The sequence below is a fragment of the Mastigoproctus giganteus genome, chromosome 4 (assembly GCF_048544385.1).
Source record: "Mastigoproctus giganteus isolate SK-2022 chromosome 4, ASM4854438v1, whole genome shotgun sequence".
In the NCBI taxonomy this organism is placed as follows: Eukaryota; Metazoa; Arthropoda; class Arachnida; order Uropygi; family Thelyphonidae; genus Mastigoproctus; species Mastigoproctus giganteus.
Window position 1 is genome coordinate 200,435,083 of NC_143578.1, and position 23,071 is coordinate 200,458,153.

At 39.1% G+C, this 23,071-nt stretch overlaps 1 protein-coding gene across 1 annotated transcript in view; it reads left to right on the forward strand.

Moving 5' to 3' along the window:
• The window catches only part of LOC150087322 (laminin subunit gamma-1-like), a 327,255-nt gene that overhangs the window by 17,412 nt on the left and 286,772 nt on the right, over positions 1–23,071 (forward strand). The window contains exons 3-4 of the mRNA XM_090371124.1: positions 20,746–20,876; positions 21,157–21,341. Coding sequence (XP_090227250.1) covers positions 20,746–20,876; positions 21,157–21,341 — 316 coding nt within the window. The remainder of the gene's footprint in view (positions 1–20,745; positions 20,877–21,156; positions 21,342–23,071) is intronic.

Below are 23,071 nucleotides of genomic sequence, written 5' to 3' on the forward strand. Positions count from 1 at the left end.
TACTTTTCTCAATTTTATTTTTATCTGAGGTGGCCTGGCGTTGATCTTGCATGCTTGCTTGCTGGCAACGCATACGCATGCTTAATGGTCCTCCGGTAATTTCTGGTTAGATTATTTCCCTTTGAATTTAGCGGTTGTGATGTCAAAAGTGAAATATTTAATTAGGCTCATGCTGTGAATTGTGGGAGCTGTGGGGAACCGCCACCTGTCTGCTTTGCAGCCGGGGCCCTGCCATATTATTTGTAGACATTTTTCCAGAAGTCTTCCTCTCTTCATTGACTTGTTTTTGTGGCCATTTAACTTTTCACAAAAACATTTCCTTTGTGGCTCCATCTGTTGGTAGACAGCTGAAAAAAAGCTGCCTTGTACAAATTTGAGTCCCAAGAATAAAATGTATATTTAAATCAGCAAATAAGGCCGAAACTTACTAAATTTTCCAATGTAAAAATTTGAAAATTAGGCTAAGCTTATTTTTGTCAACAGTTAACCTCTTTAAATCCAGTTAAGTTTATTTTTATATTTGCCAACGGTTAATTAATTAGGAGTTAACTTAAGTTTATTTTCTCAACAGTACTTGTTCTAAAAATAAAGAAACACAGACTGATGAAATTTACAAAAGCATAGTTTATTGAAAACCAATATACATATTTTACATTAAAGGGAATTGGCTATTTAAGGCCCCTTTGGGCACATCTTCTGTGAGGTTCACACGTCTTTGCAGTTCGTCAAGCAGCATATCGTAAAATTCCCAAATGACAAGTAATATGAAGACCTGCATTAGAATGATGAAGCGTTTTCCTATAGTTCAGTTATCTGAAAAAAAGAACATGTTAGAAGATTATATTGATCCTCATGTTGTGGTTAGTTTCAGTGGTGTTAATGCATTGCAAAAACGTACAAAGTTACCCAGACATATCGTGAAAGAATACCTGGCCACTCAGCTGTCTTATGTGCGAAATCAGCCACAAAGAGTGAATTTTCCGAGGAACAAAATAATAGTTCTGGGACACATTTCAGTGCAATTTAGCAGAAGTATTCAATCTGTCCAAAGGAAATGGGGGTATATAAGTTCTTCTAGTTTGTATAGGATTCGACCGATTAAAAATAAGACTTAACAGCAAGTGGTAAAGGCATTCAAGTCGATTTTTAAAGAAGAAATACTGTTTAACGTCAACACTAACCAAGAAAAGGAGTTTAATTTCTATACGACCAGATCGGAAAAAAAGGCTGCCATAGTCAAACGCTTCATCAGAACTCCGAAAGAAGAATCCTTAAATGGATAACTTTTCACGCCCTCCTCGACATTGTCGACACTTATAACCGAACTATTCATCGTACCATGGAATGTTGCCTACAGATATCACCTTGCTTAACGAAGAGGATGTTTACAGAAAGTTGTACTTGAAAAAAGCCAAAGAACAGATTCTTAAATTTAAACTCCGTGATCGTGTCATGTTAAGCAGTGGTTCTCATTCGTTCCGCAAAGGATTCTGAAGAAACTGGAGTAGAGAAGTGTTTACTATTTTTCAATTTTTAAAACTAAAACGACCAGTAGTGTACAGAGTTAAAGACCGTATCGACGAAACGATCGAAGGAACATTCTACGAGCAACAACTGCAAAAGGTTAATCTCAAAGACGAATTGCCTTCAGACATTTTCCTGATTGAAAAAAGTACTTAAGGAAAGAACGAGATGCAGTCAGCATCAATTGTTGTTAAGTGGACCAGATATCTGGCCTTGTATAACTCCTGGATTTATGCCAACGATGTTCTTCATAACACTTCCAAATAACGGGTGTATGGATTTACATCCAGAAAACACACACAGTCTAATTTTATTGTTGTTTTGCTTAGCACTGTGTCACTCACTGGCAAGTGGGAAGTTGTATTATCACAAATCCACATTTCTAATTCTTGGAATAACAATTCCGAAGGATGGGCAGAGTTTACAGTGCTCCTGAAAAACGTTTCATTCCGACATACAGAGCTTTACGTTTTGGACCCAGTTGCCGGGAACCAATGGTAAAACGGAAAGAGTTTTTTCGGTACTAAAATAAGCTGTGGTCGTCAACAAAAACACAACTGACCGTAAAAACGCTAACAGCAATATTACAAGTTAAGCGCAATTTTGCTACTTCTTGTGAAGAATTTTACGAAGAAATAGCAAATAAGGAAGAATTATTAAGAAAAATTTTTAAAAAATTAAAAAAAAAAAAATTCATTCCACTGAATGAATGTAACTATCATTCATTCAGTGGAAAAATATATCTAATTATATTTAATTATACGATTAACATTTGTATTGATTGATTTATTGTAAACTCCACTGACCTGGTGGTCGTGCTGGAGTATAAACAAGAACTTTTTTTTTTTTAATTCTACCAAACTGATCGAACACTTGTGTATTCTTAATAACAATATAGAGTTAAAAGTCATTCAGACCGAGTTAAAAGAAAGATTTTCACTGTATATGAAGAACGGAAGTGAATTGGGGATTCCCTTCCGAAGGGCCGAAACTATAGGTTTGAACGCCAGATCTAAAACGAAGAACAAGATCGACAGCAAATACAGGAACTTTCAAAGGAGTGCACATCGGAAAATGAATATCTAAATATAAAATTGTGCTTTTGTCGAACACTGACAAAAGGAGAATCGTGTTTGGTGGACCTTCGAGTTAGACTCAATGTAAGTGTAAAATTCCACATGGTAATAACAACACTGTTTCCAAAATCCTACAGGCTATGATGAATATTGTTCCTGAAATTAAGGTAAGTGTAAATACCCATGGTTTTGTTTCTCTTGAAATCGAAAGCAATGCATGTCTTTGCTTCCCCAAGACAGAACTAGGCTAGCTGCTAGACTTTGACAAGTTGGGTACCGAATTTGAAGGAATTGTGCATTCTAAATATCCAAACCATAGAATTAGGGGCATCAAATCCTACTTCGTATACAGCAGTGTGATCGATGACCAGATTTTAGGCAATACCAAGGCATCTCTTTTGCGAGTAGTACCGTTCGGAAACAAAGGTGAATTCTCACGTTTAGATTATTATCCATTGTAGTTTTCACTCTATATCTATTCAAATTCGCACAGACAGCGGTTAGCTTTTTCTTTTCAGAGGAGGAAAAACCGTAATTAACCATAATCAAACCGTAATCAATACTACTCAGTGCAGCCACCAAGAAGTTCGTACTTCGCGGGGCATCTGATTCAGAGAGGCCACGGGTTACATGTAATCAGTACTACTCAGTGCAGCCAGAAGGAAGTTTGTATTTACCGGGGCCTCCGATTCAGAGAGGACACGGGTTATTTTTTATTTATTATTATTTTAGGGTTGCCCGTAATTAAATACATTAACCCGTATTTGTGTCTGTAAATTGCGTATGTTCTATGGTTGATTTGCCTGTTTTGCTGGACGAAAAAACCCCAGTTACTGGGGAGAAAAAACTTGCTATCTACGGCTGAGACCAACTAACTCAGCCACGGAGTGAAAAAAGCCCATTAAAGTTCCTCGCGTCATCGACGGGATTCGAACCCAGGCCTTTTCCACCCGGTGTGGGGAAGACGGTGACGATCCCACTGTGCTACCCGCGCAGACAGGACACGGGTCAGGAAGTCTTTTCCCTTTTGCATACACATTTCTTTCCCCTCTTCTGAAACCTGTAGCTAGGTTCATCGGTCACCAAGTTCTGTCCGCAGAGCGTAATATGGTTGACAGTGTCATTTTTCTGGGGTGTCCGTGAAGGAGAGCATTTATAAATCGTGCATCCGAAGTGGGACAAGCCATTAAGTAAAAAGTCCGCAATCAGAAAGGAGGGAGACATCGGAAACACTACAATATCTTCCAATAATGGAGCTTAAGATGTCAGAACTGGATCTGTTCGCTCAACCCGCAACTAATCTGTGCGTCGAATGGTTCATCTTTGTCGGCTCATTTTCAGGTAAACTGTCTCCCACAGTCACCCTTTCATTGTTTACATTTCTTCTGGACTAGTTTCCATTAACAAAGTTGTACCGCACTCCACTTCCAGCAGAAATCAACAGAGTTTTTTTTTTTTTTTTTTTTTTTTGATATACGAGCTATTTGCCCAAACTTATTATTTTATATACTTGATTCTACCAAAAATATTTAAATTCCGTCAAAGAAAAAATTTTAAAATAATTTGTAAGATAGGTATCTTACAGGTAGCAGCAACCCCAGAAAAACATACCAACTGTGTGGTATTGCACTCAGGGTGGTAGAGAGTGATAAAGATTTGGGGGTTATTGTGCAGTCATATATGAAGTTTTCTGAGCAGTGCAGACAGGCTGCCAGAACAGGTCATGGGGTTTTGTCAATGATATACAGGAATTTTGCTAGTAGGGAAAAGGAGGTGATTATCCCTTTGTATATGAAAATGATCAGGCCACGCGTTGAGTACTGCGTATAGGTCTGGAGGCTTCATTTTATGATGGATGTAGTAGAGTTGCTAGAACGAGTACAGAGAAGGGCAACAAGATTGGTGAGGGGAACGAAGGCGTCTTCTTACCAAGAAAGGCTTAAATTCTGCAAATTGCAGCGTCTGGAGACTAGGTACCTGCGAGGTGATCTGATTGAGGTGTATAAGGTGTTGATTGGTTTGAGCAGGTTCAATGGTGATGGGATTCTTCCTCTTGCTCAGATTACGAACGTGAGGGGGGGGGGGGCATAAATTCAAATTGAGGGAAGACAGTTTTAGAATAGATGTGCGGAAATTTGCCTTTAGCCAGCGGGTGGTTGATTGCTGGAACAAACTTCCATGTGTCGTTGTGGAAGTTGTTAGCTTAAATAAACTCAAGGAAGAACTGGACAAACTTTTAGAGTGAATGGACGGGTGAAATGGTGCTGCATAAGCTTGCGTTCTTCCATGATTTGCCTCTACTAATGCTAATACTAATAACAAAATTTCAACTTTTTTTTTGCAGGCGGTTGGTAACTCTGAATGTCAATAATTTTTTACATCACAAACCATTTACTAAAATATTTTTCTGCTATCCCCCTTTATTCGTTGTTATTATTATTACGATATTTATTTTTTCGTTTCGTCGAGAAGCACTACGTTGTGATTATTAACAGCGCCTCTCTCGGATGTCATTATTTATTTGTAAGGTATTTCGCAGTCGTCTGTTGATATGTGTTTGTTTGCTAGGTAGTAAGGCTATTTTGGGATTCGTGAACTTTTTTATATAAAGAACGAGCTTCATTTAATTTTATCTAAGCTAAAGAAAGGACTTATGGCAAGAAATTATAATATAAGATGTAATTTTTAGATATCTTGCACACTGGAACATAATATTAGATTTAGTAGCGTTTATCTTCGATTTTAGCAATTAAATCGTTTTTCCATTTCAAGATATATGAATTTTGGCATTAATTTTAATAATAGAACAGACCTCGTTCTACTGAAAGTAAAATATGTGTGAATTATATTTAAAATGCAACTGCTCTAAAATTGTATCCTAAAGGTTAGTCATTTTTTTTTTTTTTTTTTTTTTTTTTAGTGATAGTTGAATGTTAGGAGTTGACTTTAATTAAAAATGCGACGTTTCTAATTTTATCTTGCAACTTCCGCCATCAAATAGAAAGTAAATACTGGCCATTTATGTTGGAATCTTTTTGACCATTTACCATATATAGTCTGTGGACGATATGTAACTATCATACAATAAACCGGAATGCTGCCCATATCCTCTTTCCTCCACAGCTCAAATGGATCAAAATATGCAATTTGAAACTTATTAGGTTGGGTAACTGTCCAAGATGCGACAATGACTATAGAATAGATTAGTATTAATCAATATTTTCGTATTGATTATTGCATTGATAATAAGCAAGAGTAAATAAATAAACGCTTGCGTATTGCCGAAGATATTGGAAAGCGAATCATATCCGTTTGATCAGGAAGCAAAATCTACAATATTAATATGCGTACGTATTATTAAAATGAATGTATGAGTAGACAGTACATCCTAGACCTGATAAATAAATAGAAATCAATTTTACAGTTAACACGGTTGCAACTTTATATTGTTAGTTCCTGTTCAAAATTAATCGTAGCAAGCTCCAATTCATGATATGTTCTGGAAAGCATGAACCACTAGACTGAAAAAGTCTGCCATGTGAAGATTTTGCAGAAGATTAAAATGGGAAAATATGCAAGCATCGAAAACAAGAGGTAAGATAATTTTTCATTTTCTTAGAGTTACACAGCTCAGTTTGCTTTGACATGCTATCAGGCTGACGTGTAAAAAGATATTTTGCGCCCACAGAATTCATTTTCTTCAAAGAATAATTAATTTGAACTTTTTTTTATTTTTTATTTTAAACGTTATACGTATTTGAAAAATTACAACAGTGTGGCTAAAAAAGAAATGATATACTGTATATATATATATATTTATCATTTATTATTTTAAATACAATAATTTGGGCAGCTTGGTCAGGCGCGAGGGTGCATAAGTCCATGTGCCTTGAGTGACCAGGGTTCAAGCTCGTGACTTTTAAATACGGTGCTGTTTCTTGTATTCTCCCTGTACTGTGAACTGGTGTGACCGTGTGTTCGTCCCAGGGTATGAATAGAAAATTTATTTTAATTTCAATGTTTATCCCATTCAAAGTACTGTCCAGTCGTGCTTATGGAGTGCTGCATAGGCGCGGCTGGAGAGTACTTTGAAGGGGATAAACATTGAAATTAAAATAAATAAATTTTCTATTCATACCCTGGGAAGAACACACGGTCAGAGGAGTTCACAGTACTACTGTTATATTTAGGCCACCCGAATAATTAAAGTCATCTGCTGTGCTGTGTGTCTTATATCTGTTAATTGCGTGTGTTCTATGGTCGATTTGTCTGTTTTGCTGGACGAAAAACCCTAGTTTCTGGGGGTAAACCTTGCCCCCAGAAAGTCTGAGTTAGTCGCTCAGACCGACTAACTCAGCCACGGAGTGAAAAAAGCCCATTAAAGTTCCTCGCGTCATCGACGGGATTCGAACCAGGCCTTTTCCGTCCGGTGTGGGAAGGACGGTGACGATACCACTGTGCTACCGCGCAGACGAGTTCACAGTACAGGGAGAATACAAGAAACAGCACCATATTTAAAAGTCACGGGCTTTAACCCTGATCACTGAAGGCACGTGTACTTATGCACCCTCGCGCCTGACCAAGGAGGCCCAAATTATTGTATTTAAAATAATAATAATAATATATATATATATATATATATATATATAGTATATCGTTTCGTTTTTAGCCACACTGTTGTAATTTTTCATAGTGAAGAATCCATCAAAACCCCCAATCTCTTCGACTCATATCGTCCAATAGCCTTGCTTTCAGTGGTCAGCAAGCTCTTCGAGCGCCTACTGTACTACCGACTCCAACAGCATTACAATGCGGCAGGCCTTGCTTCGCCTAACCAATTTGGTTTCAAGACAGGATCCTCTGCAGTGGACACCCTCCAGCATTTTCTGAATCTAGCCAATGGATGTGACAAAAAGTACCTTCTAGTGATCTCTGTGGACTTTGCTGGGACATTCGACTCCCTATGGTGGTCGAGTGTCCTGGCAAGGCTCTGAACCACTGGGGTCCCAGAAATTCTTTACCGCATAGTCAACTACCTTACTGACAGATCAATTGCCGTCAATGCCCCCTTTGGAGCACTCACTAGGACCGTCTGCAGGGGTTATTCACAGGGTCCAGTCCTGGGCCCATTACTATGGAATGTGGTCCTGGATGCTTTCCTGGCCCTGGACTTCGGTGAATTACGATCCCAGGCCTTTGCCGATGACCTCATACTCACAGTGATTGTTGTAAACTCCAGAGCCCAGCTGGAAAATTTAGCCAACCGAGCCCTGAACACACTGCAAGAATGGACTAAAAAGAATCAACTGAATATCTCCCAGGAAACAACCAACTCAATGCTGCTGAAGGGAAAGCTAGACATCCAGCGACCTCCCCAGATAAAAATCAATCAAGCAACAATAAAATTTACCAAGCAGAACAAGTACCTAAGAGTCATACTGGATCAGAACCTCTCCTTCCAAGACCACCTTAAATATACAAGGGTTAAAATCAGAGCTTACACTGCACTTATCTGCAGGGTAGCCAGATGGGACTGCGGCCTCGGCCGAGGAACTCTCCATCTTTTGAAAAAAACAGGTTTCACACCCATAATCACCTATGCCGCTGGAGCGTGGTACAACAAGGCCACGTGTGCTGTCGACAAAATTATTGACCCCACTCAAAGAACAATTCTCCTCACCATTACCCTCCTTGCAGATGTCCTCCCTCTGAATTTGGAGATAGTGCACGGGGTACTTCTACACCACCTATCCAAGGGTACCAACAAAACCTGCCTCTGTTACACTACGGACCCAGCAAATGATCGCGCTGCAGAAAAGAGAAGGCTCCTAGCTTACCTGGTGCAAGTGTGGCAAGAACGACGGAATCACTCCCACACTGGAGGAGTTACTAGGAAATTTGTGCCCGACGTCGGCCGGATCTTCCCCAAGGCACCGAGCTGGTTCTCACCGGGACTGCGGCCAGCATATCTTTTAACAGCGCACGGAGCAATCAACACTAAGCTGTCCCTCCTCGGGACAGAAGAGGACCCTTCCTGCGTTTGCGGAAGCCTGGAGAGCTGGCAGTACCTCATGTGTGACTGCCAGCTCTATGACGACCTCCGCAACATCCTGATAACTGACCTACTTACCCAGAGGACAAGAACTCCACCTGCTAGACACAAGGGAGGAATATTTGGTATTTTCCGACTTCGCCCAAGAGCTGTTTACGAAGCGGGGGGGTACTTACTGTCGTGGAATGCCACTGACATACCCCCATAAATGTGATAACTTCACTGGAATGGACATAAGCCCTATATATGACAATACTACCGGACTTAACATCCACCTGGACCTGACTCCAATAAGTGCTCACGATCACCAACGATTTGATATCAACAACTGCAGCATGACGGAAGGCAGGTGGACAGCACAGTCGGACCTGACACTGATGGACTCGAACCAACGTGACATTGACTTCATCACAGACCTGAGCACCTACCAGGATCAGATGTTAACCAAATGACGATGACGTGAGGCAGTTTGCCCCTGGCACACCACATGGGCGATCTGCTCAACACACCCTTGCGTGGTGCCTTTACTCCTGTTCCCTGGCAGGGGGAGAAGATGGTTCTCTTTCTCCCCACCTGCACCTCTTTCCTCCTGCTTGGGCCTGGGCCAGCCTCACTGACCATATTGGGGTCGCCTTCTCTATTGTCCCCATATTTCTACCTCTCACCCCCGGATCTTCGGTCTCCCTCCCCTACTCTACCTAATACACTAGCGTATGCCCCACACAAGTTCCAAAGTTTAATTACATCCAAATTACATCTTTTATAATTCATTTGGCTTTTCCAATCCTAGCGCTCACCCCACTTTTTTTCTTTTTTGTTTTACATAAGCCCTAGCCACTGAAATCTCTCTATTTCTTATTAGCATTAGCAAAGCCACATGAAGCAAGAACGCAAGCTTATATAGCATCAGCCAAAAAAAAACACACACACACCCTTCTCATTTCACCGATCCACTTGCTCTAAATGTTTGTATAGAATGGACAAACATCCATAGGCTTGAATCTATTTAAGCTATCAACTATAACGACAGACGGAAGTTTGTTTTAGCAATCAACCACCCACTGGCTAAAGACAAACTTCCACACATCTATCCTGCAACTGTCTTTCCTCAATTTCAATTTATTCCCTCTCACGCGATTATTCTGAGCAAGAGGAAGAATCCCATCAGCATTGAGCGTGCTCAAACCTTTCAAGGATTTATACACCTCAGTCAGATCACCTCGCCGGTGCCTAGTCTCCAGACACTGTAATTTGCAAAATTTAAGCCTTTCTTCGTAAGAGCAACCCTTTGTTCCATTCACTAATCTTGTTGCCCTTCTCTGTACTCGTTCCAACAGCTCTACATCCTTCTTAAAATGAGGCCTCCAGACCTGTATACATTACTCAAGGTGTGGCCTGACCACTGCCTTATACAAGGAGATAATCACTTCCTTATCCCTGCTAGAAAAATTCCTGTAAATCATTGACAAGACACCATGAGCTACCCTTCCAGACCGTCTGCACTGCTCAGAAAACTTCATATCTACCTGCACAAATACCCCCAGGTCCTTTTCACTTTCTACCACTGTCAGTGTAGTATCACACAGTTGATACGTTACTCTGGGGTTACTGCTTCCCATATGCATTACTTTGCATTTGTCAATGTTAAACTTCAGTTGCCACCTCTCAGCCCATCTGCTCAAATATTCTAGATCCTGTTGCAGCAGCATACTGTCATTAATGTCATTAACAACCCTACCGACCTTCGTGTCGTCTGCAAACTGGGACATGAAGCCTAACATACCATCATCAATATCATTTATAAATACAGAAAACAACAATGGACCCAACACTGAAACCGGGGACTCCACTAATAACATTAGTCCACAAAGTGCAGTGTCCATTGATTACCACTCTCTCTCTTCTCTCACCCATTCATCCCTTTATCCATAGTAGCAGTTTGCCTCCAATGCCACACTGCTCCAATTTGTGCAGCAGTCTTCCATGTGCAACCTTTCTAAGATCCAAATATGTGATATCAGAATTATTCTTTACATCCAGTTCCTTTGTGACTACATCATAGTATCCAATCAAATTGGTCAGACAAGACTTCCTCTTAACAAACTCGTGCTCTGTCCGAGCTATAACTGAAGTCTTGTTTAGATGATCCTGTAATGCTTCTTTAACCAGTGCCTCGATTAATTTCCCTGAAACAGAAGTTAAACTAACAGGTCTGTAATTACCTGTGTCTCCCTTTGAGGATTCCGGTCACATTTGCACATCTCTAGTCCATGGGTACCTCCCCTGAGTCCAAGGAAGCTCTCATAATTATGGCTAAGGGTTTGCTTACTTCGTTTGATGCCTCCTTTAATATAACTGCATAGGTTCCATCCACCCCAGGTGCCTTTCTTATGTTTATCTTCAACAATTTCTCCTCTACTTTACTCTCAGTTATTACAAGAGTATCTAGCTTACTGCCAGAGTTTAATACAGCTCTGGCATTCCCCTTCCTGAATAACTCCTCATGTGTGAATGTAAGTGCAAATGCTCAAGTAGCTAACAAACTAAATATTCATTTAGTTTGTTAGCTACCTGAGCAGGATCATCAACAGTTGAACCATCGATATACAGTGGACCAATCTGATTCATCCCCTTCCTTCAAGTGTTTACATAAGTAACGAACTTTTTGCTGTTTTTCTTTCGGTCCTTTGCTAAAGATTTCTCGTGATAGATATAAGACCAGCTTACATCTGAAAGGATTCCATGTCACCATTAATTGATATGTATCCCATGCATTTTTCTTCTCTGCCACATGTCTCATATCTGACATCCATTTAGGCCTAAATCTTGAATAATATTTCTTAGTTGGTAAGAAAAGCATAGTAGCTTCCAAGTTAAGTTCTTTGAATGCTTCCCATTTTGAATGTGCTGTTGGTAACATCATCAGTTGGTCCCACCGTGTAGAATTTAAATACTGTCTCAGACCACCGTAGTCACTTTTACAAAAACAAAAACCCTTCCCTTTACCCCTAATGGTAGTTGCCTCTTAGAGTAAATCCCACTTCAGCACACTGTGATCACTTCTGATAATCAGATCAAGAGTATTACTCCCTCTGGTTGCCTCCCGAACATCCTGGTGTAGAAAACAGTCATCCAATAAATCCACTTAAGCCTTGCTGTGTGTGTGTGTGTGTGTGTGTGTGTGTGTGTGTGTGTGTGTGTGTGTGTGTGTGTGTGTGTGTGTGTGTGTGTAACCAACAAATTCCAATATATGTCTTAAAGGGAAGTTAAAATCCCCCAGTATAAGACTCTCTGATTTACTGGCCCACTCTATTTCTCTGTACAGTTGTCTATTATACTCATTAGAGTCATTAGGCCTATAGCACACTCCTACTCTCAGTTTTGATCTCCCAATGCTTATGGCACATTAAACTGACTCGACACTGCACTTGTCCAGTCATGTCGACTGGCTGTACTTCCTTGGATTTTATGTGTTTCTTAACTAATAGCATAATCCCTCCTCCGTTCTTGTCCTGTCTGTCCTTTCTGTACCCATTGAAATCTCAGGAAACTAGATGGCAGGGCCTGCCAGAGTAAAATATAGAGCTGCTGGGTACCTGGCCTGCCTCCACGAGGCCAAGTGTGGGCAAGGGTGGGTCCCAATAGGGGCTTAACGGCTAAATGGCAAGAAGAACAACGGTACATAACATTACACATATACATAGTCCAAACACTTGTAAATCTCTGGCCTTAACAGTGAACTGTGACACCCACAATGAAAGCTACGCGGAGACTGGGGAAACTCCTGGTGCCATAAGACACGAAAACTCTTTACACATGGTTTCATCGCCGTACACTTTCCGTAACATCTGCAATGTTTGTGTACCATTTTTACCGAGTTTCAATAAAAATTTAATAAACAAACGTTTGATAAAAATTACGATCACTCATTTTGCAGCCGAAGAGTTAAAACACTGGTTCACTTAAAGAGCCACAGTTAAATCAAAACTTATCTGATTGCAATGAAAGAAAATCTTATCTGATTGCAATGAAACAAAAACTTATCTGTATAGGAAAAAACAAGCTACAGCAAGATTGTTATTGACAGTAATGGCAGTGTGCTATTGCAACAGAATCTAGAATTTGGACAGATGGGCTGAGAAGTGGCAACTGAAGTTTAACATTGACAAATGCAAAGTATTGCATATGGTTAGAAGTAACACCAGAGTAACGTACCAACTCTGTGGTACTACACTTAGGGTGGTAGAAAATGAAAAAGACCTGGGAGTAATTGTGCAGTCAGATATGAAGTGTTTTCTGGGCAGTGCAGACAGGCTGTCAGAGCAGGTCGTGGGGTACTGTCAATGATATACAGGAATTTTGCTAGTAGGGAAAAGGAAGTGATTATCCTTTTGTATAAGGCAATGGTCAGGCCACGCCTTGAGTACTGTGTACAGGTCTGGAGGCCTCATTTTAGGAAGGCATTGAACGTTTTAAGCGAGTACAGAGAAAGACAACAAGATTGGTTAGGGGAGCGAAGGGGGTTGTCTTACCAAGAAAGGCTTAGGTTCTGAAAATTGCAGTGGCTGGAGACTAGGCACCTAAGAGGTAATGTGATTAAGGTGTATAAGGCCTTGAATGGGTTGAGCAAGCTCAATTCTGATGCGATTCTTCTTCTTCTTGCTCAGATTACCAACCTGAGGGAGGTATCAATTCAAATTGAGGAAAGATAGTTATCGAATAGATGTGCGGAAATTTGCCTTTAGCTACTGGTTTGTTGATTGCTGGAACAAACTTCCATCTGTAGTTGTGTAAGTTGATAGCTCAAATAAATTCAAGGAGGAACTGGACAAACGTTTAGAGCAGGGGTTCCCAACCTTTATAAGCCCGCGTACCGATCAACCACATTGGTACTTATGACGTACTTGTGTGTTAGTTAATGAGTAAATAAGTCTGTTTTGAAAAGTTACATAAATAATTAGGTAAGCAAAACCTAGCTATTCTACTGAAAACAGAAAAACATATTTATTAATTAAGAAAATAGAATTTATAAATGAGGTTTTTATATTTTCACATAATATGTGGTTTAAACATTTTCCTCTTTACTTGAATTTTTTGTTTCTGTTTCGAATGTTGAATCTGTTTCGCTATTACTAGCGAATGGATATCTGGATTGATTAGTGTCAATTTCAGTCGAAGATCTGATTCAATATTAATCGAAGTTCTGTATTTATTTTTCATTGGAGTCATCGCTGAAAATCCATCCCCACACAAGTAAGTCGAATTTAATGGCATTAAAACTTCCAGTGTCTGCTCTTTTTTTTTTTTTTTTTTTTTTGTAGTTGTTGGCGCATCGGCTTCTGTGGCCATAGTGCACCTCCCAAATTTTTTGCAGTACTTTGATCCAAGCCCGAGGCGGGATTCGAACCCGCGACCTTTGGGTTGCCAGGCAGGCACCTTACCCACCTGGCTAGCCCGGTCGTCCATTGTGTGTCTGCTCAGAAAGTAGGAGATATTCTTGGCGGATAGATAGCCAAAATTCTGTTGAGTTTTGAACTCTTAAACTTCAACATTAAGACACCCTCCGTCAGATACTAAATCTATGAATGACTCCTTGTACATCATCTTCTGGGATCTCATTCGAGAATGTGAAGAGTTTCTAATCCAATTCTGTGCTGTAAAGTCTTCCTGGAAATATTTTTAAAAATGCAAATATTTTATATGTTCGTGGATGTCGTCAGTCACATTTTTGGTCATAGATATGTTATTTTCTTGGATAAAATCGTGAAGTGAAGACAGCATGCTCATATTGTTTTTTAATACCTGCTCTTCCATTAGTTTTAATTTTCTTTTAAAAGCATTAAATTTATCACTGGAATAAAAATATAATAATTAGAGTAGCAGTATGTTGTAATTTTTAATGATCTAAATTTCAAATTACCCATAAAATCACTACAACTGCAAACACTACTTTTAATGTTCACTAACCAATATGTGAAGGAAGACTGACCGTATAAAATAAGAAGAAAAAAGAGGTGAAGTAAAGAGATAGTGTTCTATGAATTAAGAAGTAAAAGAAAGAAAAGAGGTATATTTTCCAAGAAGAAAGACTGAAATAGTCGCACAGATACGAACTGTGAAAAATAAAAAAGTTTTGGCTTTAGTAACATATTATTGTGGTTTCATTCACAGCCCGGTTACCGGTACCGGTTCACATACCAGTGATTGGGAACCTTTGGGTTAGAGGGAACGGATGTGTGAAATGTTTTTTTTTTTTTTTTTAGCTGATGCTACATAAGCTTGTTTCTTGCATCATATGCTTCTACTAATGCTAATGTGAATGTTGACATGTGCAGTAGTAAGGCGTTGATAAGCAACGATTCTAGTTACATTTTAGCCGCACCCTGTATATACTTGGGTTCCCTGACAAAAGCCCACGTGAAAATTCCGCACAGAAAAAAAAAACCCACTGTCATAAATACTCACAAGAAAAATACCCACACAGAAAAATGCTCACACGGAAAAATGCTCACATTATTTTTAGTTTACAAAAAACAAATTATTTCATATTTGTGCAGCGTTTTTACATCAACGAGTCTTGTTCTGTCAGTGTACAGATTTTGATCTCTGACTTCACGGTACGTCCTTCTTGCTAGCCGAAAACCTACCCTAATCTTCGATTATTGTCACATGCTGTATTTACTGTAGAATATATTTAATCTTTTGTGACGAACGTAATGCATTGAAATCGTGGAACATTCAACTCATCATATATGAATCGGGTATCGAAGTGGAAAATTTTACTTAAGGGGACTTTCGTTATTAAATTGCCTTATTTTTAATAATCAAATAAGTACATGACTACTAATGTGTGTAATCTGAACGGTGTTCCGGTCCATTCAGAGTCCTGATAGGAAATATATAATTTTCGTATCAGGATTGGAAAAAATAAACTATGCAGAACTACCCACGTGTCAGAAATAGGTATTAAAAAAAAAGCAAAAAAAAAAAAAAAAAGACAGTTACCTAAAAGTAAACAGGTCGACGAAGTGCAACAGATAGGTCGATGCGCGTTGAGTTCGGAGTCCTCCAATGTTGTCATAGATTTAATATTAGCAATCAATCTGTTCCTGCTATTTCAGCAAAACTGCAATGCTCTAGATCAGTGATGGTAGAGACACGGTATGCGTGCGAAAGGCACGAATAGCAAAACGCTTCTGCACTTAAGTCTATTATGAAAACTGTTCATGAATGTTTCTTTCGAAAAGTCTCAACCAGAAATTGAGTTTCTGATATTAACAAGAATTTAATGAGTGAGTTAATTTTTTAAGTAATCGTTGCTTTTGAGCAAATGGCTAACTGTATTGTAAATCACGATATTATTATGTTGACGGACGGACGGACTTAGTAAATTTAGAACAAGATTTAGTAAATGTTGAACTTGGAATTTCGTTCCATGCTAGTGCTATATTATAAACACGTCTTTGATGTTTGTTATTTTTATTCAATTTATAGGACCTATATTCGTGTTTTCTGTTTTAACCAAAATTGAACTCAAAAACTTTTCCTATGTTGTCTCTTCGGACATTCTAGAACCTTCATCCATAGGCTGGATCGAGGATGTTACATTCAGTGGTAAAAACATGGCATTTATGTTCCCTTCATTAAGTTGCTCACAAGTGGGATGTGATGTTATTTCTCACAATGAATAGGGAAGAAACAGTTTCTTCAGTTTCTTTGCAGAAGGGACAAATTTACACACACACACACACACACACACACACACACACACACACACACACACACACAAAAAAAAACCTTTTTCGAATAATGCAGAGCTGATCCATTCTGATTTTTGCCAGTGGCAGTAAATTAGTAAAGATGGACGATTTAGGTTTCTAAAAGCTCTATCATTAATTGATTTACCAACGAAATAAAACGGCAGTTCGTGAAGTGTCTGTTGTATTGCTGCAGACATCTACTGTGATTCTCTCTTTGGAATTTTTTGCCATTGTTGTTGTAGGCAACATCTCATAATTTAGACATCTTTCTTCCATAATTCAGAGTTGTTCTACACCCATTTTTTCTTTGTTGACAAATGACCATAAATCCTCTGTAAATTTTTATGCAGTAGGCTGATCAGCGGAGAATCCCTCCCCGCATAATCAAATGCATGAATACAATGACATTTCTTGTAACGTTCGGCACTTTCGGTAAAATTTTCTACACCATATATTTTCTGATGTAAGAAGAAGGCCTTTGATACTGCTTTTATCGATCTGCTGATTAGATTTCTGTGTTGTCTTTCTTGCATGAACCACAGCCATAATGCCAGTCTTTCCACAGCATCCAAGTTACTTTTCATAGAAATAGTTTTCTTTTTCTTTTTCATTAATTTACATAATATTTAATTAAATTTCGTACTGCAAAGTTATTTGTTATTGTAATTCATTACAAGCGCAAATAATTTTGTTATCGTAATCCATTACAAGCGCAAATAATTTTGTTATCGTAATTACAAACACGGTTTGAAACAGGCACCTCTTGGAAGCATACAACTTAAGTAGGCAGGCGCGATATACTACATTAGCCTTCCAGCTGTAAGCATACTGGACTAGTGCCTACTGGCTGTAAGCATACCGGACTAGTTCGCTGCCATTATGCTAATGGATGGAATTAGGATAATTAACATATTTATATACACCGAATTGGATTTGCGTTAGCAACACCTATTACCTTATGAGGCCACTTCTGTCAGTAATACAGGAACTCGTCTTGGTACGAACTCCAGAAGGTGTTCCAATGTGACCAGGGGTAGTTCTAATTATGCGTTGCATTATACGTTGTCAGGTGAATGTTCGTAGCGTCAATGTTCTTTTCGAGTGGGTCCCTAACAATTGGGTTGAGATCGGTGAGTTGTGGGACAATGTGAGGACAGAGAATTCAATTTCATGTTCCTGAAACCAGTTGGCAACTTGCAGGTTGTGGCATGGTCTCCGTAGCCAGGTGGGCAGGAGCAGCAGTGCGTAGCACACGCTTCTTGATTAGACCGGGGGTTCGAGCCCGTGACCACCAAATACGGAGGATGCGGAAAGGTCAGGGAATGACCACCGCATTTCCCCGAAGCAATATGGCCTTAGTTGCTAATGCTCCTAAAAAAAAAAAAAAAAAAAAAAAAACAACCAAGCATGGCCAATTGTTTTGTAGTAGATGCCGGATTGTGTGCATACACTGTCATCATGAAGGGGTGTACTTGGTCGGCGACAATAGAAAGGTAGGCGTTCCCATCGAGCCATTGATTAACAGTGATTAGAGGACCCAAGGCATGCGGAGAAAACAGCCATCAAACCATGACACCACCGCTTCCATGGTACTGAACAGTAACAGTGCGTACGGGTGCCGTGACCATATGTTTGCTTTCTCCAGATGCGGATACGTGCATCATCATCATGATAGAGTTAGAAAAGGAATTCATCAGATCAGGTCACAGATTTCTACATATCGGTAGTCCGGTGTTGGGGGCTGACGTGTCCATGCAAGGCGCAGTTTCTTGTGTTTCACAGTGAACATGGGTACCCTTGACTTCCATCGGCTGCCATAGAGCCTATATTGAGCTAATATCCGGCGCATAGTCCACGTGGATATTGGTCTTGCTGTTGTACTGGGTGGTTAGCTGGGCCACTATGCTGCGTTGCTGCTGTGTTACGAGACGAGATGCACGACACTCACCATGGGCTTCGACCACGCGTAATTATCCCACGTGTGATTTTTGTCTGGTTGTTCGACCATTGTTGAGTCAGCCACAGTAGATTCGTGATCCCACAGAATGGAAGAATTTCTGTTAACTGTTGTCGAGATTCTGGCATCTGCACGTATTGCCCCACAAATTATTCTACATTCGAAGTAGGGAAGATCTCTACGCTGACCTATTCTTCCTCGCAGACACCCAAAAACTGATCGACAGGTGGGCTTAGCCGTTTCCGAATTTTGAGCTTTCAGCAGCGTCACAGACCAATTCATTTCTACAAAAAGGGTGTTAATGCAAAGCCAACCAAAAAATAAACCAACGGTGCTAATGCAATGCCAATATATATTTAAATTGATATACAATTTAAATATCAATGTATATTTAAATTGATTTACTTATTTATTTAATTAATGTTACATTAACCGGTGATTAATCATAGTGTACAATTATATTAAGATACTTAGACATTTCACCCTCTTTTCACTTCATAATATTAAATTCTAATACCTGAGAGGTTGTGAACAAGCAGCAATCTCGTGGTACTGTACTTAACTGCTACGGAAGCACAGTTGTACTGTCATCAACATTTCCTTGGCCTCCTGGAACAGCTTTAGATCAGCTTGTCCAAACTTTTTAGGCTTTCCGATGAATATTTCTGGGGGGGGGGAAGAGCAATATTAAACATCCCTTAGAATTATAGATGGTATACTAATATGGTATCACGCTTCACAGGCAACTACACCATTCTGCAGCAGATATTCTCTAATGAATGTCAGTTGCCATCTTTTCTAGATCAATAATCTCTAGTTCAAGTAGTAAAACAACCTATTCGTACGTATGTGTTGTACTGTTTAGATTCCGTTTTATACAGTCATAGTTTTATGACATAAATTTGTACATAAAAATGTTTTGGTTTTTTCCCCTTGGTTTTATACTGTTTAAATGATCATTTATTTACTATCAATGTTCAGTATCTCGGGAATATCCTTTTGAGATATGTGTTTATAGAATTTTTTTTCTTTCTTATTTTTAGCTATAGAGCCACCACACGGCCACCAAGGAACTTTATGAATGGCTTAAATTAAAGAAAAATAAGACATTTACAAAACGAAAGAAAAATAAATTATAAAAACATCATAATTTTAGAAATAAAATTGAACGAATACTGTTTTAACCTTTAGTGTTGTTTACATTGACTTAGTACATTCTCTTTTGTCTGAATTACCCTGGTAGTTGTGCCACTTCCTTTCACTGTATACAGCGCGGTCGTGATTTCAGTTGTCTTATTTTGCACGATTCTTAAATAATGCGCCCATATAATATAATTAATAATAATAAACAAATCTTATTATACAACTAAAAATTAAAATAACGGGCAAGTGGCGGATTTAGCACTTGAGAGGCCCCAGGCGCAATTCAGTTTTGAGGCCCCCCTCTAAATATTATCGGTACCACTACAGTGTGCATTCCACGCGCACGTTTTTACTATAGCACGCGCTCTAGATTTGGTGTTGCGGTTTTAATCATTTTGGTTGCGCAATTCTTTCATACATATGTTAACTAATGTTTAAATGAAAAAATGGCACAACTAAGCATTAATGATAATACGTATTCTACTTCAGATTCACTTAGTTCACATAGATATTTCATATAACTTCTTCTCATATTAAATTATAGTTTTGTTCAGTAACGGTAATAATGATGGGCGTAAAAATTAAAAATGAAACGATTTTATATATTTTTTGAAACCTGAGATTTTAGGCCCCCTCTATTTAAGAGGCCCCAGGCGCGCGCCTCGTGCGCCTGTGCGGAAATCCGCCACGGTAACGGGCTATCTGCTCACATAGGGTAAAAAAAAAAAAAAAAAGGCTTGCAAAAACGTTTTTTTCTTTTAATTTTTTAAATTTGTTTTTTATATTAACTTGTTTATTTCTTAATTTACATGTTATCTATATGTTTTTACTGTACTATACAGGTACTATACTTTTTTTATGAAAATATTTTTCTCTCATAGAGAAAAAAATTATATGTAAATTTTCGTTGCAAATTTCATTTATTCTTATTTATGTTAATTCAAAAAAATATATTCATTTTAATTTATCTCCACAAAATAAGCCGAAAAATTGTTATGTTGGTGACTATTTACGCGTTCGCTGAACGCATCTTCCTAAATTTTAATGCGTTTCTATGGAGTAATGGACCTTAGTTTGCGCGAATCTTTGTTACGCGTGCCTTCCAGGAACGCAGCCCACGCGTAAATCACGATCCCCCTGTATTTATATAATCTTTCTACGTTTAATTTTTTAATTGTATATCTGATTATATCTTATTTTCTATATATAATTATTATGACATTTATTTTGAAGGAATGGGTGACAGCCACATCAATCCGGATTACTTTGGATCGCCTAAACACTTTTGGAGATGAAATATTTGGAGATCCCTTAGTGTTGAAGTCCTATTATTATGCCATCTCTGACTTTACTATTGGAGCCAGGTTGGTTTCTGCAAAACGCTAATTTTAAGTAATCATTTTTAACCAAATACTCTGTTCATATAATGATTTTCTTGCCACTTTATTAATAAATTGCTATTATTAATAATTTTTTTGTATAATAAATGCGGAAATAATGCAAAAATACATAATTTTTTTTTATTTCGAAGGAATTCAAACACTATTTGCATTCATTAATTTTTTGAGGAAAAATATCCTTTGTGCTCTCGTCGCGCATTTCCTAACTGCAATATTTCAATGCCTTATTTTAATCTTTCTTCAGGTGCAAGTGTAACGGCCATGCGAGCGAATGCTTACCTTCTCTCGAGGATAATGGTCTGCAAAACTACAGAATACTATGTAAATGTGAACATAATACTGCTGGAGTTCACTGCGAAACTTGCTTGCCACTGTTCAATGACATACTTTGGGGACGCGCTACTGCAGCAGATGCCAACGAATGTCGTGGTGAGTAGAATTTTGGTCATATCATTCAAATAATAATAATAATAAAAAGTGGCGTTCTACTTAAATGCGATTGTCAGGCCTCATTTTACAAAATGATGCCTGACATGGTAAAATGAGTAAATTCGAACTCCTGGTTAAGATAAGTAACGTTGACATAACAAGGCTATCGGAAACGAGGGTGTCACCCGAAAATAAGGGATAATGAGTTTCACTATAAATTAAATTTAAATTTTCTGTTTATACTCCGGGACAACCACACGGTCAGAGGAGTTCACAAGATAGAGAGAATACAAGAAACAGCACCGTATTTAGCAGTCATGGCTTGAACCCTGGTCACTCAAGACACGTGTACTTATGGCCTCTTGCCTGACCACTTGGCTCTGGCTAGCCATGGTATGTAGGATGTACAAAGGGTACTAGGAAAGTTTTGCAATACAGCTTTGTTTATTTAATTTTTTCAAAGTAATTTCCTCTACATTCAATACACCTCTCCATCCTCCGAAACCAATATTTAAACCAGTTCTGCCAAGTTTCACTAGGGAGTAAAGCACACTCGTTGTCCCAAGCCCGTAGAAGGTCCTCATCACTGGAAAACCGCCTCCCTTTTAGCTTCATTTTCACATGCGGGAAAAGTGCAAAGTCGCAGGGAGCAAGGTCTGGACTGTAGGGAGGGTGCTTGAGAAGTTTCAGTCCTGTCGTGGTCAAATATTCGGTGCAGGCTTTGGCGCGGTGAGCTGCAGCATTATCGTGATGGAGGTACCAGGTGTCCATTCTTGACTTTGGCCGCAGGTTCTTCATAGATCCAATGACTTTAGGCAGGCATTGTTCAGTATACCACTTAGCTGTGACTGTCTTCTGCGTGTCCAAAACGACACGTTCCACAATTCCACTCGATTTGAAAAATACAGCTATCATTTTCTTCTTTACAGATCGGGATTTTCTGACAATTACGGGTGTGTCGTCATCATCAAAGACCCAAACTTTGTTTTGAGCCTTGGTCGGCAGATCGTAATAGTACAGCCAAGTCTCGTCACCTGTCACGATGTTGTTCACATACCGAGATTGTCCCTTATCAAACTTTTTTAACATCTCCCGGCACCAAGTCACACGTCGTGTCATCTGCTCTTCAGTCAGTTGATGCGGCACCCAGAGAGAACAAAGTTTCTTCACGTGCAAATGATTTTGCAGAATCGAACGAATTGCTGGTGCATTTAGGCCCAAAGTATCCTCTATCTGTTGGTAGGTCACTCGCCTGTTTTCGTCAAGCATTTTCCTCACAGCAGTAACGTTTTCCTCCGTAACTGACGTTCGTGGCCTTCCCGGCCTCTCAGAATCCTCCAGAGTGAAATTTCCCCTTTGGAATTCTCTATACCACCTGAATATCGTTGTACGATGTGGACAATCATCATCTAGTGCAAGAGTCATTTCTTCTAAGCACTGGTCTATGGTTAAACCACGCACGAAATTATACCGCAAAACTGTCCTTATCTCATTTTGTGACCACGATGCCATCGCAAGCACTTTACACTCTCACTACTAATGAATAACTGAGCCCATCGACTTGGCGCGGCGGTTACTATGCACGTATCAACATGTCTCAACATGCAGCAACAAGCAGCTTCCTGTGATTCATTGTTGCGTCATATTGCAAAACTTTCCTAGTACCCTTTGTATTTAGGAAGGATAGGTAGATAGAAAGGGCTCCCAAGGTCACGCTTCTTATCAAAAAC